Source organism: Pyrgilauda ruficollis, unplaced genomic scaffold (genome assembly GCF_017590135.1).
Source record: "Pyrgilauda ruficollis isolate IOZ18807 unplaced genomic scaffold, ASM1759013v1 scaffold1, whole genome shotgun sequence".
Lineage (NCBI taxonomy): Eukaryota > Metazoa > Chordata > Aves > Passeriformes > Passeridae > Pyrgilauda > Pyrgilauda ruficollis.
This window is the reverse complement of record NW_024508100.1, coordinates 20,696,611-20,715,238: the sequence shown is the minus strand read 5'-3', so window position 1 is coordinate 20,715,238 and position 18,628 is coordinate 20,696,611. Positions and strand designations below refer to the sequence as shown.

At 36.6% G+C, this 18,628-nt stretch overlaps 1 protein-coding gene across 2 annotated transcripts in view; it reads left to right on the top strand.

Moving 5' to 3' along the window:
• Window positions 1-18,628, top strand: part of CORIN (corin, serine peptidase) — a 125,373-nt gene that overhangs the window by 66,911 nt on the left and 39,834 nt on the right. For both annotated transcript variants that reach the window (XM_041490601.1, XM_041490609.1), the window contains exons 6-10: window positions 3,849-3,962; window positions 8,586-8,693; window positions 10,240-10,350; window positions 10,900-11,016; window positions 14,305-14,403. In XM_041490601.1, coding sequence (XP_041346535.1) covers window positions 3,849-3,962; window positions 8,586-8,693; window positions 10,240-10,350; window positions 10,900-11,016; window positions 14,305-14,403 — 549 coding nt within the window. The remainder of the gene's footprint in view (window positions 1-3,848; window positions 3,963-8,585; window positions 8,694-10,239; window positions 10,351-10,899; window positions 11,017-14,304; window positions 14,404-18,628) is intronic.

Here is an 18,628-nt window from a genome sequence, read left to right as displayed (position 1 = left end):
GCATGGTATAGGGAGCAGGTGATAAAAATCTAAAAGTGAGAGAATACCGGGATTCCTCTGTGTTCCATTGTGCTGTTATGACTGTATTGGGTAAGAGAAAAAGTCCTTCTGTCTTATAATTCTGTCTCCAAAAGCTGGGAAAATCAAATGCCCAGAAAAGGAGAAGTGGCCAAGACTATGTCGTGGTACTTTTCCAAATGCCCCTGCATTTTCCATCTGTTGGAAATTCAAGGATTCTTCTGTAATTTGTGACCTGCCATAGTGCCATAGATTTTTATTCTATTAATGTGTCCCTTTGTTACATGGGTCTGTTTACATTTTAGCATCCATAGTATTGTGTTCCAGAATGTTACAGCTTGCATTGCTTGAAGAACACTGCCTTATGGTTGTTTTAATACCTCTTACTTCTTCCATAGCATTAGATAGTAAATGTGGTCTCCTCTTCACTTTATTAAAAAAAAAAAAAATTGGCAGCACTATCCATGGTCATTTTCACAGTTACAGGATGCTTTATCTGTTGCTATACCTTGAAATTCAACCAGATGTCAGTCTTGAGGATGGTAAAATAATGTTTATTTCAGTCTGTGCTCTCTGCAGCTTTCCAGGGACCTTTCCACATAATCTTCTATAGATGACATTCCAGTAATCTAGCTGGAAAGTTCAGCAAATAAATAGTCTTACCTCCTCAAAGACACTTTTGATAATACACCACACACAGATAAAATGAAACACTTTTTCCTGCCACTGGTGTTTAGTCCAGGATTTTGGAAGCTAATCCAGATTGTAAAACTTTCTGGGTAAGGACTAAAACAAGCAAGTTTCTCTATTAGCAAGGATTGCTTCCATTTTATTTGGGCTCATTTTAGATAACATTCTTCTGGAGGAGTTTGTGTGTGTGTATATTTGCTTGATTTTATTAATAAATGTGTAAATTATTTACAGAGGTATCAGTAATTAACATTTCCCAGCATATTTCTCTAGAATAACATCTTTGCCATTTGTAATAATTTTGAGTGGAATAGTCTGTGTTTTTCCTATTTCAGACATCTACTTCAGGCATTATTTCTGCTGCTGCTGCTGCTTTGTTTCGAACAGTACCAGGGTTTCTGAGTATGTAGCCTGTGTTCAGTAAAGTCTTATAAATGGTTGCATACCTAAATCCACTAGGTTCCAGATCAAATACTACAGCATTATATAAAGCTTTTATAATTTCCATTAAAATCTGATCTTTGGAGGTATGATGGAGTGGTCAGCCTACTGAAAAGTTCTTGCACAAGCTTGGTAGAAAGCAGAAATTACATTAATTGGAGGTACTGTCACAGTGTCTGTACTCTCCTTGCCCTGTACACTGTACTGACTGGACCAAACATATCCAGTCATTACCTATGACAAGACTGCAAGAGGTGAGATTAAAATTTCTAAAGATTCCTTCTGATTGCAGCTGGAAGATAAAACTGAAATAAAGAAAACTAATCTCACTCTTCCTCTTGTTTTTTGTATAACATACAAGATAAAAAGAAAAATGCTCACTTTAGGTGTGCAGAAATGGAGAAGTGGTTTGGGACAGGAGCAGAACAAGACAGAGATGTATTAAGGAGGCAGAGTCAGGATGACTTAAAAATGCTTCAACACACTTTTGTTCATAGCTCAGAAATGAATATGGGACCCTGGAACCTTTCTCTTCTGATCTGTAAGAAAAGTTATCAGATATCCCTGCTGTTAACTTTCATTCTCCCAGGCCAGATTGGCATCTTCACACAAAAGATAGGAGTCCATTACTCTTGCTGTCTTAGTACCAGTGAAGCTCTGTACTGATGGAGATCTCCATCAAAGCAAATCAAGGTAGTTTCTTTTGAGCTATTTATGCTCTTTTTAAACATGAAGGAATTTGTGTAAAAGCCAAGTTATAAGAATGTAAGATTACCCATCAGTTAAAGTTGCCTTTCCAACCTCTAAGAGCCTTTCTTGTATGATGAGTTACAAAATTTTGATTATGCTATCATGTTGTATTTTTACCTGACATCATCTTCTGTGGGATAAACTCTGGTGTCTGGGGAACTAGTACTTCCATACCAAGGAAGTCTGTTGTTTCTGGGGGCCCCTGTAGAGCTTAGTGACTGTAGAAATCAGGAAGTGCAGTGTATAGGGCAGGGAACTGGAGAAATAAAAAGATCAGCTCATAATAAAAGTGTGACATTATCATATGAAATGAGATTCTTGCCCTGTCACTGCTGGAATGACCATGCTGAGCAAGGCACTTGAATAAAAATTTTCTCTACTGTTCTTAGAGCACTTCCAGCTAACTGGGCTCTTCATTTCTATAGCTGGAGTTTATTTGCAACTGAGTCATTTGCAGCTGCAGATAAAGGCAACAAGAGCTATTCTTTGAACATGTAAAATGACATCAGTCTTTACCCTCCAAAAAAAAAAATCACATGCTGATTTTTGTGTCTGAGATGTTATTATTCATTATTCCTTATAATTTTCATTGTAATATCTCATTGCCTCATTTTTCACGCTATAAAATGAGACTGTGGCTGTTACCAAATCTCGTGTTTGTCTTAAGGCTGTTGTATTTTGCAGTTCATAAAACTGGTAGAATACAGGGGAGGCAGTAACTCTTCAGTTAGAGGTTAGGAAATGTGCTCAGCCACACAGTGTGGGGGAACCTACTGAGGAACACATCGTAAGGGTGTGCAGAAGGATGATGCTGGTGGTTTTACACTACCTTGTCACTGATGAAGAGTCACAAACATTAAATGGCACAAACCAGTTGAAAATCTTTGGTTTAAATTAGTATTAGGGCACCTAATTAATATTTTGGGCACTGTTCAGTAAAGTTAGTTAGGAGTTAGTTTACCTCCTTTAAAATACATTCCATAAGCAGCTTTCACTGCAATAACCATGTTCTCATTACACAGCTAGAAAATGATGTTTGTATTGCAAAATCAAAATTATTTGCTGTCCAAGTGGACAGTACGCCTGGAAATGTCATAGAAAAGATTTTGAAATTATTCCTAAGTGTTTATTACAAACAAAATTTTCATGAGGAGTGTGTGTTTCAGTTAACTAAGTCTAAGTCTGCCCTGTTTCTTGGGGATAATAAAATAATAGGGAGGCTTAGAAAAGAATGTGTATTGAAAAAAAAAATCTCCTGCTGACAAAATTTAAAACTAATAATGAAGGTGCTGAGAGTGTGTGTATTTGTGTGTACAGACATTGCCATAGTGTGATGAAGACTGCTATTCTAGGACCACAAATAAAGCTAAAAATCTAGGTAAATAGTTGAATGTGCAGCCAGTGCAAGCTGGAGCTATTTGACATTTTTGAAAAAAAAAACCCACTGAAAAAGCATGCCCAGTGCTAAGTAGTACCTCATGGCATCCACTGTATACCAATGGTTTGGCAAGCTGTGAGGAATACCGAAGGGCTAGATAGTAAAGCCAGTCTTAAGCAAAAATTATTATATTTTTGTAGGAATATTCCACATGAGCATGTAAGGTTCCTTCCTTCATCTCAGGGGCAGATTTAGCAGCTGTAATAGTCCTTTCATGACTGTCTGTTGAGGTCTTTTAAAATGGGTCATTCAGTGATAGAAGTTTTAAATGGCTTTGTGCTATCTCAAAATCTGAGATTTTTTCTCTTTTAGGTTTTCCTCTTGACCTTCTTGCATTCAGTGATGTTCCTCTGAGAGCTATCCTAATGGTTTCCAAATTGGAAATATATTTTCATCCCTGTGGGAAATATGTGATATTGGTTTAACATTTGTAAGACTCTAGTATTACTAACTTCGTAGTGTTGATGCTAATGATTTTTCTCCACATTCTGTCTTTTCTGCTCTCTTACAGCACTGTGTGGAGGAGAGGAGAGTTTCTTGTGTGCCAGTGGGATCTGCATCCCAGGGAAACTGCAGTGTAATGGCTACAACGACTGTGATGATTGGAGTGATGAGGTCCATTGTAGTAAGTTTCTTAAACCTTGCAGTGTTCTGCTGAAGTACTGAATCCATTCAGGGAGACCTGGAAGCTGAACCAGGCTATTGGCACAGAGCAGGAGCTGTGCACAGTGTTTGCATATATTGACATTTGGACTCTGTCAGTTGCTGTGGACTGTGTTTAGCTTTGCTCACTCAGGCCACAGCATGTGCTTTTGATCTATCAAATTTTATGCTTTGAGGCACATACTCTGCAAGGAGCTATGTGGAAATAAGAAATATTTGTTTTTTTTGTTTGTTTGTTTGGGTTTTTTTTTTAAGGGGTCAGTAGTGTACATCAGAAAGGAGCACTTCTGATAATCAGCTGCATACTGTTCTAGCTTTATCCTGGTCCTTGGCATTGATTTTAGACTAGATGCAAGACCATCTGTTTCAAAAGTTCTCTTGGTCTCAGCCCTGGGTGTGATTTATTTAAATTAATCCCAGTATGTGCTGCAGTAGAATGTACATATGTGATTGCTTAATTTTTTATTTATTTGTCTGTGGTAGTGCATGTCTTTAGAGCTCCTGTATGTTTTTCTGTGTTAACAAAACACCTTGGACTACAAACACCTTTAGAAAAGTGGAGCAAATGTACCGTAAGAAAACAATGAGAAGGCAAGAAGAAAAAGAACAGAGGAAGATGTGAAAAAATTACTAAATAGGAACTATACAGGACATGATGCCACAAAACAAGATTTCTCTTTCAGACTTTGAAAAATGTCAGACTGTGCAGTTCAGACTCAACTCAAAAGATTAGTTCTTACTAGTGATTTAAGAGCCTGGGCATTCCAAGACTCACAGAGCTGCTTTTAAGGAAGTTGTTGTTAGATTTTATCTGGGATACTCCAAGGAATAATTGAGGACAGCAATTTCCTCCTGGTCTCAATATGAATAAGGCTAGAGCTTGCTTTTCCTTTAATACCCTACAATTTATTTCTTGGAGGTTAAGATAATGTCTATTATGTAAAAAGTATTGTATGTTTTTATTTTCCAATTTTTCATGTCAACATTAGCTTTAGATTTAAAGTAAGTTTAAAAATTTAAAAATGCCTATGAGACTATGGCTTTCAAGTTCTATTAGAATTGGGAAAAGAAGAAATTAGTAGTAAAAGAATAAATGTCTTACATGTCTTGAAGAAACAAGCATAAATTTAATGAGCTAGGATTACCTTTGAAAGGACGCCTGTCTGTTTAATGACACAGGGTTTATATGCAGAGGGCATCTTTCATTAGGATGCTTGGTAGGAGTTGAGGAGAGGGTGTGGAGGTCAAATAAGACTTTCCTGAATTACACAGCAGAAAGAGCAAAACTGAAGGAAGACCTATTTGCCTGAAAGCTTGGCTGATAAAAGATGCTGTGTTTCTTGTAGTCCTTGCCCCTCTCAAAGTCTTTAGTCACCTCATTAAATTATAGACTAGGTTGCTCAGAGACCCATCCAATCTGACCTTGAATATTTCCAGGAACGGGGTGTCTACCATTTCTCTGGGTAATGTTTCACTGTTCTAGTGTTTCAACATCCTCACTGTAAATCATTTTTTCTTTATGTCTGGTCTAAAAGCACCCTCTTCTAAAGCTATTACTCCTTGTCCTATAACAACAGGTCCAGCTAAAAAGTATGTCCCTATCTTCCATATAAGCTTTCCTAAAGTGCTGAAAGACAACTCTTTCTCCAGGAGAAACGACCCCAACCCTCTCTCAGCTTTTCTTCAAAGGAGATCTGTTCCATCCCTGTGGTCATTTTTGTAGCCTCATCTGGACCTCTTCCAACAGGTCCATGTCTTTCCTGTGCTCTGGCACCTAGGGCTGGATGCAGCACTACAGGTGGGCTTTCACAAGAGCAGAGCAGAGGGACAGAATCACCTTCCTCAGCCTCCTGGCCATGCTGCTTCTGATGCAGCCCAGGATACAGTTGGCTTTCTGGGCTGCAAGTGCACATTGCTGAGTCATGTGCAGCTGTTCATCTGCCAGTTCCCACAAGTTTTTTTGGCAGGGCTGCTTTCCATCTGTTCATCCCCCCAGCCTGTGTTGATACCAGCGTTTGCCCTGACCCAGGTGCAGCACCTTGTACTTGATCTTGTTGGACCACAAGAGTCCCATACACCCACTTCTTGAGCTTGTCCAGGTCCCTCTGTATGGCACCCTGTCCTTCAGGTGTGTCAACCGCACCACTCAGCTTGACATCCACACCATCTCCCCTCTCATCTGCAGCTTTGCTGAGGCTGTGCCTGATCCCTTCATCTATGTTATCAATGAAGACATTAAATATCACTGGTCCGAGTACAGAGCCCTGAGGGACACCACTGGTCACTGATGTCCTTTGGGATTCTGCGCTATTGACTCTTGGGTTATGATTGTCCAACCAATTCCTTATCCACCCATTAAATCCATCTCTCTCCAGTTTAGAGAGTAGGATGTTGTGGGGGTTTGCCCAGACCCATGTGCGGTATGATCCTTCTGGATCATACAGGGATCAAACCTGCCACCTTGGCTTTTCCACCATGCTTTAACCAACTGAGCTTCTCTCAGGGCCAAATTGTTGAATGCAAAAGATTAGCCAGGCTTCATTTATGTTTAGTGGAGTATAGAATAGGAATTTGTATTTAATTTTGTGAAAATGGGGCTATCCCCATCATTTATAAAACTTAAGTCGAGCTTTTTACAAGTGGCAACTGCCAAGTGCCCATCTTACTTAACAGAGTAAACAGCTACCTTTACAATACATTATTGCCAATAAAGAAAATGTATATTAAGGCTATTAGATTTTCATCAAGTTAATTTTATTTCCCTGCAAGGAAGTTTGTATTCTTTTTGTTTACCCTGTCTGTGTGGGCCTGTGGGTTGTCTGCCCTAAACGACACTGCGGCAGCTTCAGGGGTGTGGATGGAAACAGAAATGTGATGGTATGGATGGAAATTAAACAGTAAATTTATCCAGAGGAAATAACATAGAAAAGGCAGTTTTGTTTCATTTGCACGAGGGGCAGTGGAAGAAGTATAGGAACTGTCAGAGTTACAAACAGATCAGTAAGATTAAAGGTTGCCAGAGTACTTCATGCTGTTGCATATTCAAAACAAGTGATGTTTAGAATTTACTCTCAGCTGGGTCTTGGTCTGCTTACAGGGAGCAAGGACTTAAATTTATTTTCATTTAGTGTGGGGTTTTTGTTATTCCCGGTTTTATGAATAATGGTTCTTTTTGAAGCTGAATTAACTATTGAGTATGTAGCTCATGGCTCAGCCGTATTATTTTACTTCATATCCTGAAGCATTTCCTTCTTATTAAGCTATAAATTCTGTTTGGACTTTCCAAGATGATATGAAACTTGAAGAAAGCACTAATACTTCTGTGGGGAAAGGAGAAGAAGTGACTCATGTTCACGTTCCAGAGGTTTTTTTCACCCAGGAAGTGAAATACTTGGTTGACATTGATCTGAAGGGGTAGAAGCCCCACAGCACCTTCTGGAAGAGTTCTGCACCTTTCAGTGTGTAACATCCTTAGAAGGACACCCTGCTTTCAAAGGGGAGCTGCTGTTCAATCATGAGCACAGGAATCACATGCCAAGAGGAGAGAGGGAAGTGGTAGCATGATGCTGTTGTTTTGTGGTTGATCATCTCAGAAGAAAGGAGGCACTTTGATTCCAGTCCCTGCTTTTTGAGCTCTCTCTCTGTTTTCTGGGTAATAACTCATTTAAATGCCCACATATGCCACTAAGAACGGGCACAAAGGACTTCCTTGGTTCCAGTGGCATAGCTCCAACAGGAAGGCAGTATTGTCCACCCAGTTCTGTATCTCGGCATTCTCCCTGGAAACCTAGAGGTCAAGGAAAAGTCTAGAAGAAGGCAGTAAAACTGAGTTACCTACTTCCTAGCTGCATACTTGAAATCAAAAGTTATTACTGATGGGACCAGATACCACAAACCATAATTTCTCTTCAACCCGCTTAACTACAACAAAGATTCCATGTTTTTATTGAACCTGATATTATTCAAGTATTATGGTCATACTCAGAGAAAATCTGGCAGGCTTTACTGATGCATCCAGTCATAAAAAAATGTTAAACCCACTTAGGGCTGACAGTAAGAATTCCTTGATGAGAAGGCACCAGGCCAAATTTGAGCTCCAAACTGTGTTAAGCATGAAGCTCATTTGAAACCATTGTAAGACCAAAGGCAGGCTCAAAAGCAGGGTCTAGGGATCTTGATTTTGCTGTTAGAATCTTCATCTCCACTTAACAGCCACGTCAGATACTCAGGATTTTCCTAGTAATCTGCAATTGTGAAGACTACAACATTTCTTGAGAACTTTGTATGTATAAATTAATGAAACATTTAGGTCCCTATGTGCAACCAGAGCACTCTCTCCTTATGGCATTGATCAAAAAAACACCTGGTAGGGAGAGTGTAAAAATTTCTAAAAATGGCTTTTTATTTTTCATTTCTTCCAGATTAGTTTCTCATAAATTGGTACACAATAAATTGGTATTAATGCAGAGCTGTAAGCTGTAAGGTATCTTCAGATAATCTTGTGTGCAGTCAGTACGTTTCAGGGTTCATAGTTTATATGAATGTTCCAATTCAGCCTTAACATTTTACGTGCTTTGTTTTGTAGATTGCAGCACTGATGTATTTCGCTGTGAGACGGGAAAATGCCTCAATTATACCTTTGTTTGTGATGGATACGATGACTGTGGAGACCTTAGTGATGAGCAAAATTGTGGTAAATGAAAGTTATGTGCTTTTCTAAAGTCTTTAATATATCAGGAGTGCCTAAGCCAGTAAACCTTTTCCTAGAACTACTGAAAGACTAATGTACCCTGCTCTTACTGTATTTGAACAAAGTGTAAACAGCTCACAGATTCTATATGAAATTTGAAAGGGTTTAAGGGAGAGTTCTGGGTCAATCCAAATCTTGAAGAGTTTGGTATTTATAAGAAATACTGCTATTTTCAATTTGCTTTAAACTAATTCCAAAAGATGCTTCTTTGCTAGTTTGACTGTATTTAACTGAGAGTAAAGCAAACTATATGAGGGCACTAGTGGTGCCAGCTGTTTTATAGCTGAGCTGTTTTTACATAAGATTGATAGTGAAGTTGTATGTTTTCATTATCAAATTCTTTTTCTTTCGAATTGTCTTGTCAATCAACTTTCCATGTTCTCATGACACTTACCTACCTGCTGTATGTATCTACCTACACTAAACTTCCATAGGAGAAACAATGGGGTTTTGACATTAAAAAATAATAATCTTAGCATGTAACTATTGGGAAACTCAGAAGGCCTTATTTTTACTAACTTTAGGTCCTGTTACTACACCTGAGAAAAATTAAGTTTTCTAAAATAATTTTAAACAGTTAAAATATTGTTTCTCTCTTTTTTCCTTTTGCTTTTCTAAGGAAGAACACAAAGAATATAAAAACTGAAAATCAAGGCACATTTTTGTCTGAGTTTTTTTTTAATTTCTTCAAATTAAGCACACTCTTAAGACTTTTCAATATTTTCTTGTCAGTTTTGGTTATTTAGTGGGTCCTTTTTCATAAATAATCTCAGTTTAAAGATGATTAAGTTTTTCTAAATGTTGATTTGTCCCCTATCTTTCGTACCTTGACATAGGGGTTTTTTGTTTACAATTTTTAAAATCTAAGTTTTTGTACATGCTATAATTGGTTTTCATAGCTGATCTGGAGGAGTGGACTATGTCTGTTCTCTCTATTTTCATGTAAAGTCATTGTGCTCAATAGAATGCTCTTTGTGCATTCAGGTATAAAGAGTATGATGGCAATTGGAATAATTTCTTTGTAGATAATTCTTATGGAAAATTCCAAGTACGTGCAAAAAATATAGTTTCTGAAGTTAAGAAATATTTTCTAAATGTCTTAGTAAAAAGATAAATGAAGGAAATTATTTTCTCTGATGGTTACTCAAAATGTTGGTTAACTGAAAAGCATTCCCTGAGGTGGTAAGCCAGATCTTCTGATTGGTTTAACAAATCTTAGAAACTCGTTTATTTACAAATAGTCCCAGCTGTGCACCGGGGAGAAGGAATGACTGCATCACTATACAGGCAGTACAATTAAGAATATATGTAACTACCATCTGCAAAAAGTCTGCAGATACAAAAAATTTCTTCATATAATTTATCAATTTAAAATGGTTCATTAATAAGAAAATTAGCTAATAAGCATAGAACAATTGATTAGTAATATAAAATATACAAATGATAACTTAGCATCCTTTTTTTTCCCTCAAATATGCATTTTATGTAGATTGCAATCCAGTGACACATCACCAGTGTGGAGAGGGGAGATGTATAACAGCTGATTGGGTATGTGATGGTGACCATGACTGTATAGACAAATCAGATGAGATCAATTGCTGTAAGTTCCCTTAATCTCTAAATTATTTTTTCTTTCTTTGAAAACTAAAAAAAAAAAAAGTAAGATAACTAATGTACTTGCTTGTAAGGCAAAACTATAAACTAATTTTATTGCAGAAGTTCACACTTGAAAAATGTCTGTTTTCAGTAGACAGCAGCAGCAAATTAAATATTTGTTGCCTTTGTTAAAAAGTAAAGCATTGCTTTGTGTTAGAGCTTCTTGTTAATTACAGAATTAGTGTTTTGTTAATTGTAATGTTCCCACCAAATGAGTAAAAATTACGTGCATTTTTTTCATTGGGGAAGCTAAGACTTCATCTCAGGCAGTTGCTAATACCTGACATTTATAGTTTCAGTCTCTGTAGGTAAAGATCAGTACAGCTATTGAAAAATTAGCTGACAAATAATGAGAAATGCCTCCTGACCTCCAGTGCTAAGCAGTGTTATCAGCTCCTCCTAAAATAACTTCATTGTGATGTTCAAATAGAATGCAGGGCTTCACTGAGCTCATTGATCAGAATATTGTTTTTTAATATTTTTTTCCCTCTAGCATGTCACAGTCAGGGTCTGGTGGAGTGCAGAAATGGGCAGTGCATTCCTAGTGCATTCCAATGTGATGGAGATAATGATTGTAAAGATGGAAGTGATGAAGAAAACTGCAGTGAAAGTAAGGATATGCCTCATTATACTCTTCTTGCTAAACCTACCATTGACTGCTGTGTTCCACAGTGCCTTTAGCTAATGCTGTCTGACAAATGACTTTGTTTATCTTTCAAATAACACTTGCTAAGGCTGGTTGGTGTGTGCTTTCACACAGACATTTGTAAGCAGACTTCTTTTAATACTTAAAATTATTAAAAAAGGTGAAGAAGTGGGGGTGATATTTAGCACAGTATTTAGTTATCTGATATAATTAGCTGTTACTTGAAATACATTGTTTGGAGCAATGAGAATCTACTATTACAGGATTTGGTGTCATTTGAGCAGGAATTTTCTCATTAAAATCAATTTCTTTATCAGAACTTGGGAATCAGAGAAAGAATGTTTTAATAAGTAAACTAATGATTTAGTGTAACTAAGGGAAAATTTATGAGAGCATAAGTTTTCACAGTTACTTGATAGCTGTCTTATTGTGGACTTTATGAGAGAAGAGGAAACTAAGCAATGGCTTGAGCCCCAGAACACGGTTTTCCAAAGACAGTCAGAAAGCAATGTTGTTATGTTATGATGATTTCAAAATTTGAAGGTATTTTTCACATGTAATTCTCTTATTCCTGGTAAGATGTAGGTTCAGATTGCAGCCTTTCTTTAATGCAAGAATTATTAATGTCTTTTTAAAGTTAATCTTATTTTAAAGAAATTAAAATAGTTAACCTTATGCAGAAAGCTACCCTTGGCAAGTGTAGTGGTAATAGGACAGGCTATTTAATAGTTATTAGAGTAGACAAGACCTGTTATCATAAAATAGATACACAGTGTAATTATATAAGCCTTTTTTCTTTAGGAAGCCAGTCTAAAATAAATCCTTTCATAAGCATGTCACTCAGTCCCTTCTTTTCACAGAAAATTCTTGGGATTTTCCTACTGCAATTTAAGTACTTTCATTCCAAACATATCTGAGAAGCTGAAACATAGAAATTATCATTATTTTTCCTCACTTTTAATGTTGACATTATAAAAAAGTCTTGCATGAAATATCTTCTCGTTCTGACCGTGGCAATCTTAAAACCCAGAAACAAGTTTTTCTCCTCAGTTCTGACTGTACCCTTTCACAAAATGTTCACCTTTTATTCTTCTTTCTTGATGTCCAGTCTCAGTCTTAGCCTATGAATTGTTTTATCCTCCCTTTTTCTTACGTGATGTGGGCTAGAAGTCAGTGATGTATTTCGTTTTCACTGCCTCTTTTTTCCCCTTTTGATGTTGAAGCAATGGTTAAAAATCTTTTTTTGGTATGATGAATAGGTATAGGTTAAAATATTCAATCCCAAGTAATATGGGATGATAATTATGTATTCAGTGATCTCACTACATGATAAAAGATCTTTTCTGCTTGGCATTGAACTGCAGAGCTTTTAAATACAAACATTTTCCTAATTTTTATTATTAATTCTTCAATGTGCAAAAGTTCTATCCAGTATATTGCAGTATTGTGTAGAGAAAAATTCTTTCTTTAGGCAACCATATCCCATCCACCCTAATTTGCATGTGAATATTTTGGCAGAATTTAGATTTCATTAATCTTTAGTTCCTTGCAAAGTCCATGTAAAACCAAGGCAGAATTCTTGTTTGTAACTTACTATTGTATTTCTTATATATTTTGTTGTTTCCAGCAACTGCAAAAAATGTCGTAGGACATTTACAAGGACTTTTCTGCTCTACAAATCAAATATAAAAAATTTGGATATGTCTGTCAGAGTCAGTGTAGTTAGGGCTAATGGAGTCTGGAGTACTGGTTTTGTTACAAACACAGTAAATGTGAGAAATCAGCATAGAAATTTGAGCTCAGGGTGTAGTGACTTCGCCTTTCCTATAAAAGGGTACAGGGATCTTGTGTCCCATTAGCAGTACATACATTCAGATATTACCATTGACTGTTGCTTCATCTCTACCTGGATGAGAAAAGTGGTCTCCTTCACTGCATGCCTTAAGGAAATTTAAGGTATGGCATCTGTCTATGAGTACTGCTCTCATTCATTTTGTGACAATAGAAATCTAATATGGATGTATTCACAACTGTTTCTGTGATCTCTTCAAAAGACAGGGTACAGTGTGTTTGTAGAAATTCAGCATTATTTGTGCTAGGATCAAAAGAATCTACCTTGTAGCACAGGGATTTTTAAAGTATAGGACGGAGTTGGAGCAAACTTTAAAAATAATTTTAATGTAAATATTTGGGATAGCTTTAGAAGTCAAAAGGCTTTTCCTGCCTTTCAAGTTCCATTTTCCAGTCAGATGCAGCTGTAAAATAAGATTGTCAATCACTATAGCAAAGAAATTACCTCTTTTGCTTCAATATATAACATGTATGAATGGAAGTAAATCCACATAATTATGATAGATATGACTATATAATCAGTTCCTTTAGACAAGATTGTTGTCAAGGTTATTGAAACTAGATCTTTCTTCAGCACCTTCTGTATGTCCAATGGAGGGATGAATGATTAAGGTTCATGAGCAGTAGTGCAGTACAAATACTAAGCAATCAGGGCAATAAGCTGTTTTGAACAGGATAAGATGATGAACACCATTTATTTAATCTCTCCTTACAGAATAGTAAACTAAATGACTCATTTTACACATGGAAGAGAGAATTTAATGGTTTGGAAAGGAGCTAGCACAACTATGAGAGAGAGAAGTCCAGGGATTTGTCAGATGAAGTAACTACTCAAGTAGTTCAGAAACTTTTGATGAAGTGTTGGTTTTATTTATTCTGAAGTGCATCATTAGGACCATAGCATTTTTGGAGTTCTTTCTGTTCTTTTTTGTTTTTTAACCAGTCAAGTGAGGACAATTAATCTTCATCTCTGACCTTTCTTCAGGATGTCTTTTATTGTTGACCAAAACAATCATAAGATTAGAAGCAGATCATCTGAGTCACATTGAAGAATAATTCCCAGACAATGTTCTCTTTCAGCTAGGACCTATTGTTCTTTTTGAAATGTAATTTGCATGACTTTTAATATTCTGCATGGTAAATATCTTTCAGAGATCCATGCCTCTCATTCAGAAACTGGGATATAATTTTTTTATATTGAACAGAGGGGTAAGAAAAGTGGGAACTGAACAGTGTTGCACACTTTTCTTCCTTACTGCGCTTGAAATGCTGCTGGGTACTTACTGAAATATGTAAAGGAAATACTTAATTTTTATGTAAATACTGTACTTTCTCATTATGCTCCAGTCATTTTCATTAGTCTGGTAAATAATTTGAAAAGTACTTTTCTACTTCCATCAGATCAAACCCTCTGTCAGGAGGGAGACCAGAGGTGCTCTTCCTGCCCTGATCCCTGTGGAGCTTCTCCCTGTGAGATGAGAAACAGCCAGGCAAACTGCAGTAAGTAGGTCATGTGCTTCATACTGTTACTCTTTTAGGGTGTTCTAGTTTATAATGAGGATGCAGAGTAGAACACAGTAGGTAATACTGTAATTTTCTAGCTAATATAGATGTCTAATGACTAAGCTTTGAAAAGGGCAATATGTCTTCATATGAAGCAAATATGTCATCAAAGCTCTTGATTATTGAGGTACTAGGATTTATAACATTTGACTTTGAGGTATTTTAATTTTCTCTTCTGTGAAATTTTGTATTTTCTGCATGGGTGTTTACCATTTCACTTTCTCTTAGCATTTAATGACATTCGGTGTCTATGTAAAGTAGACAGCATAGTATAAGTGTAAAGCAGAAGATTTATTTTCACAATATAAAGAACCCCATGTTACAGTATTTAGTAGTCTGGAGAACTCTCAGACGTTTATGAAGGAACTATTTTGGTATTCAAACTGTAAAAACTAATTATACTTTTGACCAATACAAACAGTAGAGGATCAGGGTCTTCAGCTCTGTGTGTCCTCATACCTGTGTGCTGCACTATACCACTCCCTGCAAGGTTCCTGTCCCAGTTGTGCACTTGTGTCTGAATAGCTGCTTTTCTCAATTGTGCTATGTGAACAGGTAATCAATAGAAATATATTTGTCTGTGTTTTGAAAGTGGGGCAGAACTGTATGAAAAATTACTCAAAATTAGTTAAAACTTAGTGTTGTGTTAATACAGTCACATCAATTCAGGTCACCTTGACAGATGGACAGACTTGGCTTCACTTACAGTTTATTTTTACACAATTCATGTGTAATTGCTTTGTGCTCTCTGCAAGATATGCTTTGATACTATATGGTAGCTTGTGTGGATAATGTCATTCCATTTAGAATAGAATGGACATGGGAAGGTCAACTAGTCCAAACTCCATATTCTCTCTAGAGTTTTGACTATCACCTTCAAGTGTTTGAGACAGACACCACTCATGCTGCAGCCTTTAGATGCTGCTAAAGTAAAGCTATAATACACTTTATAAGGCATAAATGCTTTTACATATGCTTCTGTCATTGCTTTGCCTACATTTTTGTAAAGGAATAATCTCATGTACCATGTTTATCATTAGAAGGAAGCCAGGTAACACCTTTGGTAACAAGCCAAAACCCATGATCAAATCAGTGCCAATTAAGTTATGTTGCCCATACAGATCTTGTGCAGCTGAGCAACTCTATCCTTAAGGACAGAGATTCCACAATCTTTGTGAGAGATCTGTTTCACTGTTAGAGAACTTCCATTCTAAAAACCTATTTTCATATAAATCATTGGAATTCTTTCATGTCTTTTGCCTCTTATCCTATCCCTGCTGCTCCAAAGGGTCTGGTTCCATGTGATTTACACCTGCTCATTAACTGCTAAGAGCAATAGGATCTCCCACTAAAGATGATCTTCAAGGCTTCTTCCAACCCAAACCACTCTTTGATTCTATGATTTTTGACGTGTAATATTTGAATTGTAAAACATTGTTCCTGTGCCGTATTATGAGAAACCCAAGAGCTTTTTAGTGAAGACGTTTCCTCAACATATTATGGGCAACTGTCTGTAGTTCTTAGCAGGAGTAATGCATAGTCTGAACTAGTCTTCTGGATCATCTCACTTTGTCTCTTTCTAGTCCAGTGAATATTTAATTGTTTATACACAATGGAACAGCAAGACAGTTTGGGAGAGATTGTTCTTGCATAACATCTGGAAGTACTGTTGTCTTTTTCTCATATTATTTTTGTTGTTCATATTTTGACCTGAGTTATTTCATCTTTGGTGAGACATAAAAATTCTCATGAAAAATTTCCGTTTTGACAAAGCAGTACTTCTTGGCCCAGATTACTATCTGGCTGAAAAATTCCAAGGTGTAGGCCACATTTCCCAGTATTGAATGTGATGAATGTCTTCCAAATGTGATAATATCAGATTAGTTTAGGCTGGCATTATAATTGTATATTGTATTTACAATATGTTTAAGATAACAGAATGGCTATCTGAAGGGAGAGAGTAAAGAAGCCAGAGCTCAGTAACAGGATCAGAGGCAATTGGCACAAAATAAAACACAGGAGCATAATGAAGCTCTGATGATAAGCACTTTTTTTACTGCAAGTGTGACTGGACACAGATTGCCCAGAGTGGTTATAGAGACTCCAATGGATAGAGCAAATTAATAATAAACACAGGAAGACCTTAAATCCAGGCATAGTCTATGTGGTAATGTCTTGGTTTGTGGTGGTTTTTTTGTTGTTGTTGGCTTGGGGTTTTTTTTTGTTTTGGGGTTTTTGGGTTTTTTTTTTTAATGTTTTTGTTTGTGGGTTGGGTTTTTTTACTTTTATTTTGTTTGTTTTGACTTCTTTCTTCTCTTAATTCAGGATGAAAGATGCAATGAATTTATTCCTTGTTCCTTACTCCTTAGGCTGGACGCACGTGTATTATAGATAAGGAGTAGCAGGACCTCTTAAGCTGTAGGACAGACTCAGAAGGAAAGACTAACATTTGGGTTACTTAAAATGGGTCAGATGTTCCCCTGGACCATATGTTCTGTGTATTACTCTCTGGATTGTTGGGAATTGCGTGTGAGAGTCAATGTTATTATTTTCAAACCTACAGTGACACTTTTGCACATAGTGTAATGGAAGCTTTCTAAACACAGTGTGAAAATTATAATCACATTGAAAACGTGTAAAGAGCTATCCTCCAGCAGCATTTCAGTAGACTAGATTTTCTTCCAGAATTCCTTTAAACCCATATAAATACGAGGCGCAATAAAAGAGGATGGTATATGTGCATTTCAACCCTTTAGTCTTGAATAATATTATGTTATACAAACACAATATTGCATGTACTTTTGTGGTCATCCTGAAACCATACTGGTGAATATGTAAAGTTCTGTACACATCAAAGAAAGATGTTTACTGGCCATAATCAAAAGATGAGCCCAAACTGATCTGAGCATCTCAGGCAAAAGTGTGGAAGGACAAGGGGTTGTTCATCATGAAGGAAGAGAAATGGCAGTAACGTGAGGAGAGTTGTTAAAGTCATTGAACCTCATGTGTCCCAAAGATGTGACAAGTGGTTTGAGACAACAGAAACAAACAGTTCAGTATTGGTAGTGTGCGAGGAAAAAGGTGGATGTAAAATGGGCTTTGTGATCATCAGATTAGGAGTAAATAGTAAAACAAGATGAAACACCAAATGCCAGATCAAGAAAGAATACCCAGTTCTGCTGATTAGCTGAATAATTAACTGCTGTTGGCTCTTCTTGCAACTTCTCTCAAAGATACAGCTATGGGATGACACAGTTCTCACACTGTACTAGCAACTGATGCTAGCAACTGGCTAACAGAGAGTATTAATCATATTAATGTTAAAAATGCATATTATTAAAGTTTAAAAATGCATATATTTGCCTATTCTGGGAGCAATTATACTCCCAGAATAGGCAAATATATGCATTTTTAAACTTTTGACTTGTATACTTTTTTGTGGAAAACTTTCCCAATATATCCAGAGTAAATAAGTTTAAATAATTTCACAATCATCTCATTGCTAAATAAAAAGTTGAATTTCAGTCTGGGTTGAAGTGAAATTCTGTCTGTAGTTTTCTGTTATGGTGGAAAATTGAAAAATAAATATTTCTGAATACCAGAGTGAGAAGAAATACAAAAGCTATACAATTTTTAGAAATCCAAAATACTTGGCTAGTTCAAAATTTGTTGTGATAAACTTCCAAAAGTTGGAATATTTTTGTATGTAGCTATAATATATATAATTATATGGACTTGTAGCTGTAGCATCTGTTTTGTCTTTGCTTATCATTCTAATTTGTTATTAATTATGTCTTACCCAAATTAAATTATTAGCATAGACTGTCTCTTGCTCAATGCTTGTGCAATACATAACCTAATTTTCCCCTCCTTCAGATCTTGGTAAACAAGGAAAAGAATTAAAAGCAACTCCTGGCTTCTAGTGAAATTGTGCAGTCTCTGTCACTGGAGATTTTTTATGACCTGACTATCTAAAGCCTTGAGAAAGCTGATCAGTCCTCAGAGCTGACCTGCTTTGATCAGGGCATTGGAGCAGAGATCTCCTGAGATCCTTTCTAACCCAAAGTATCCGATGATTTCTGTCTTCCTAATTTTGGCAATTGCTCTGTCAGTGTGAGGTGTGTCATGGTAGCATAGCAGGTACACCAGTGTGTTGCTGTTG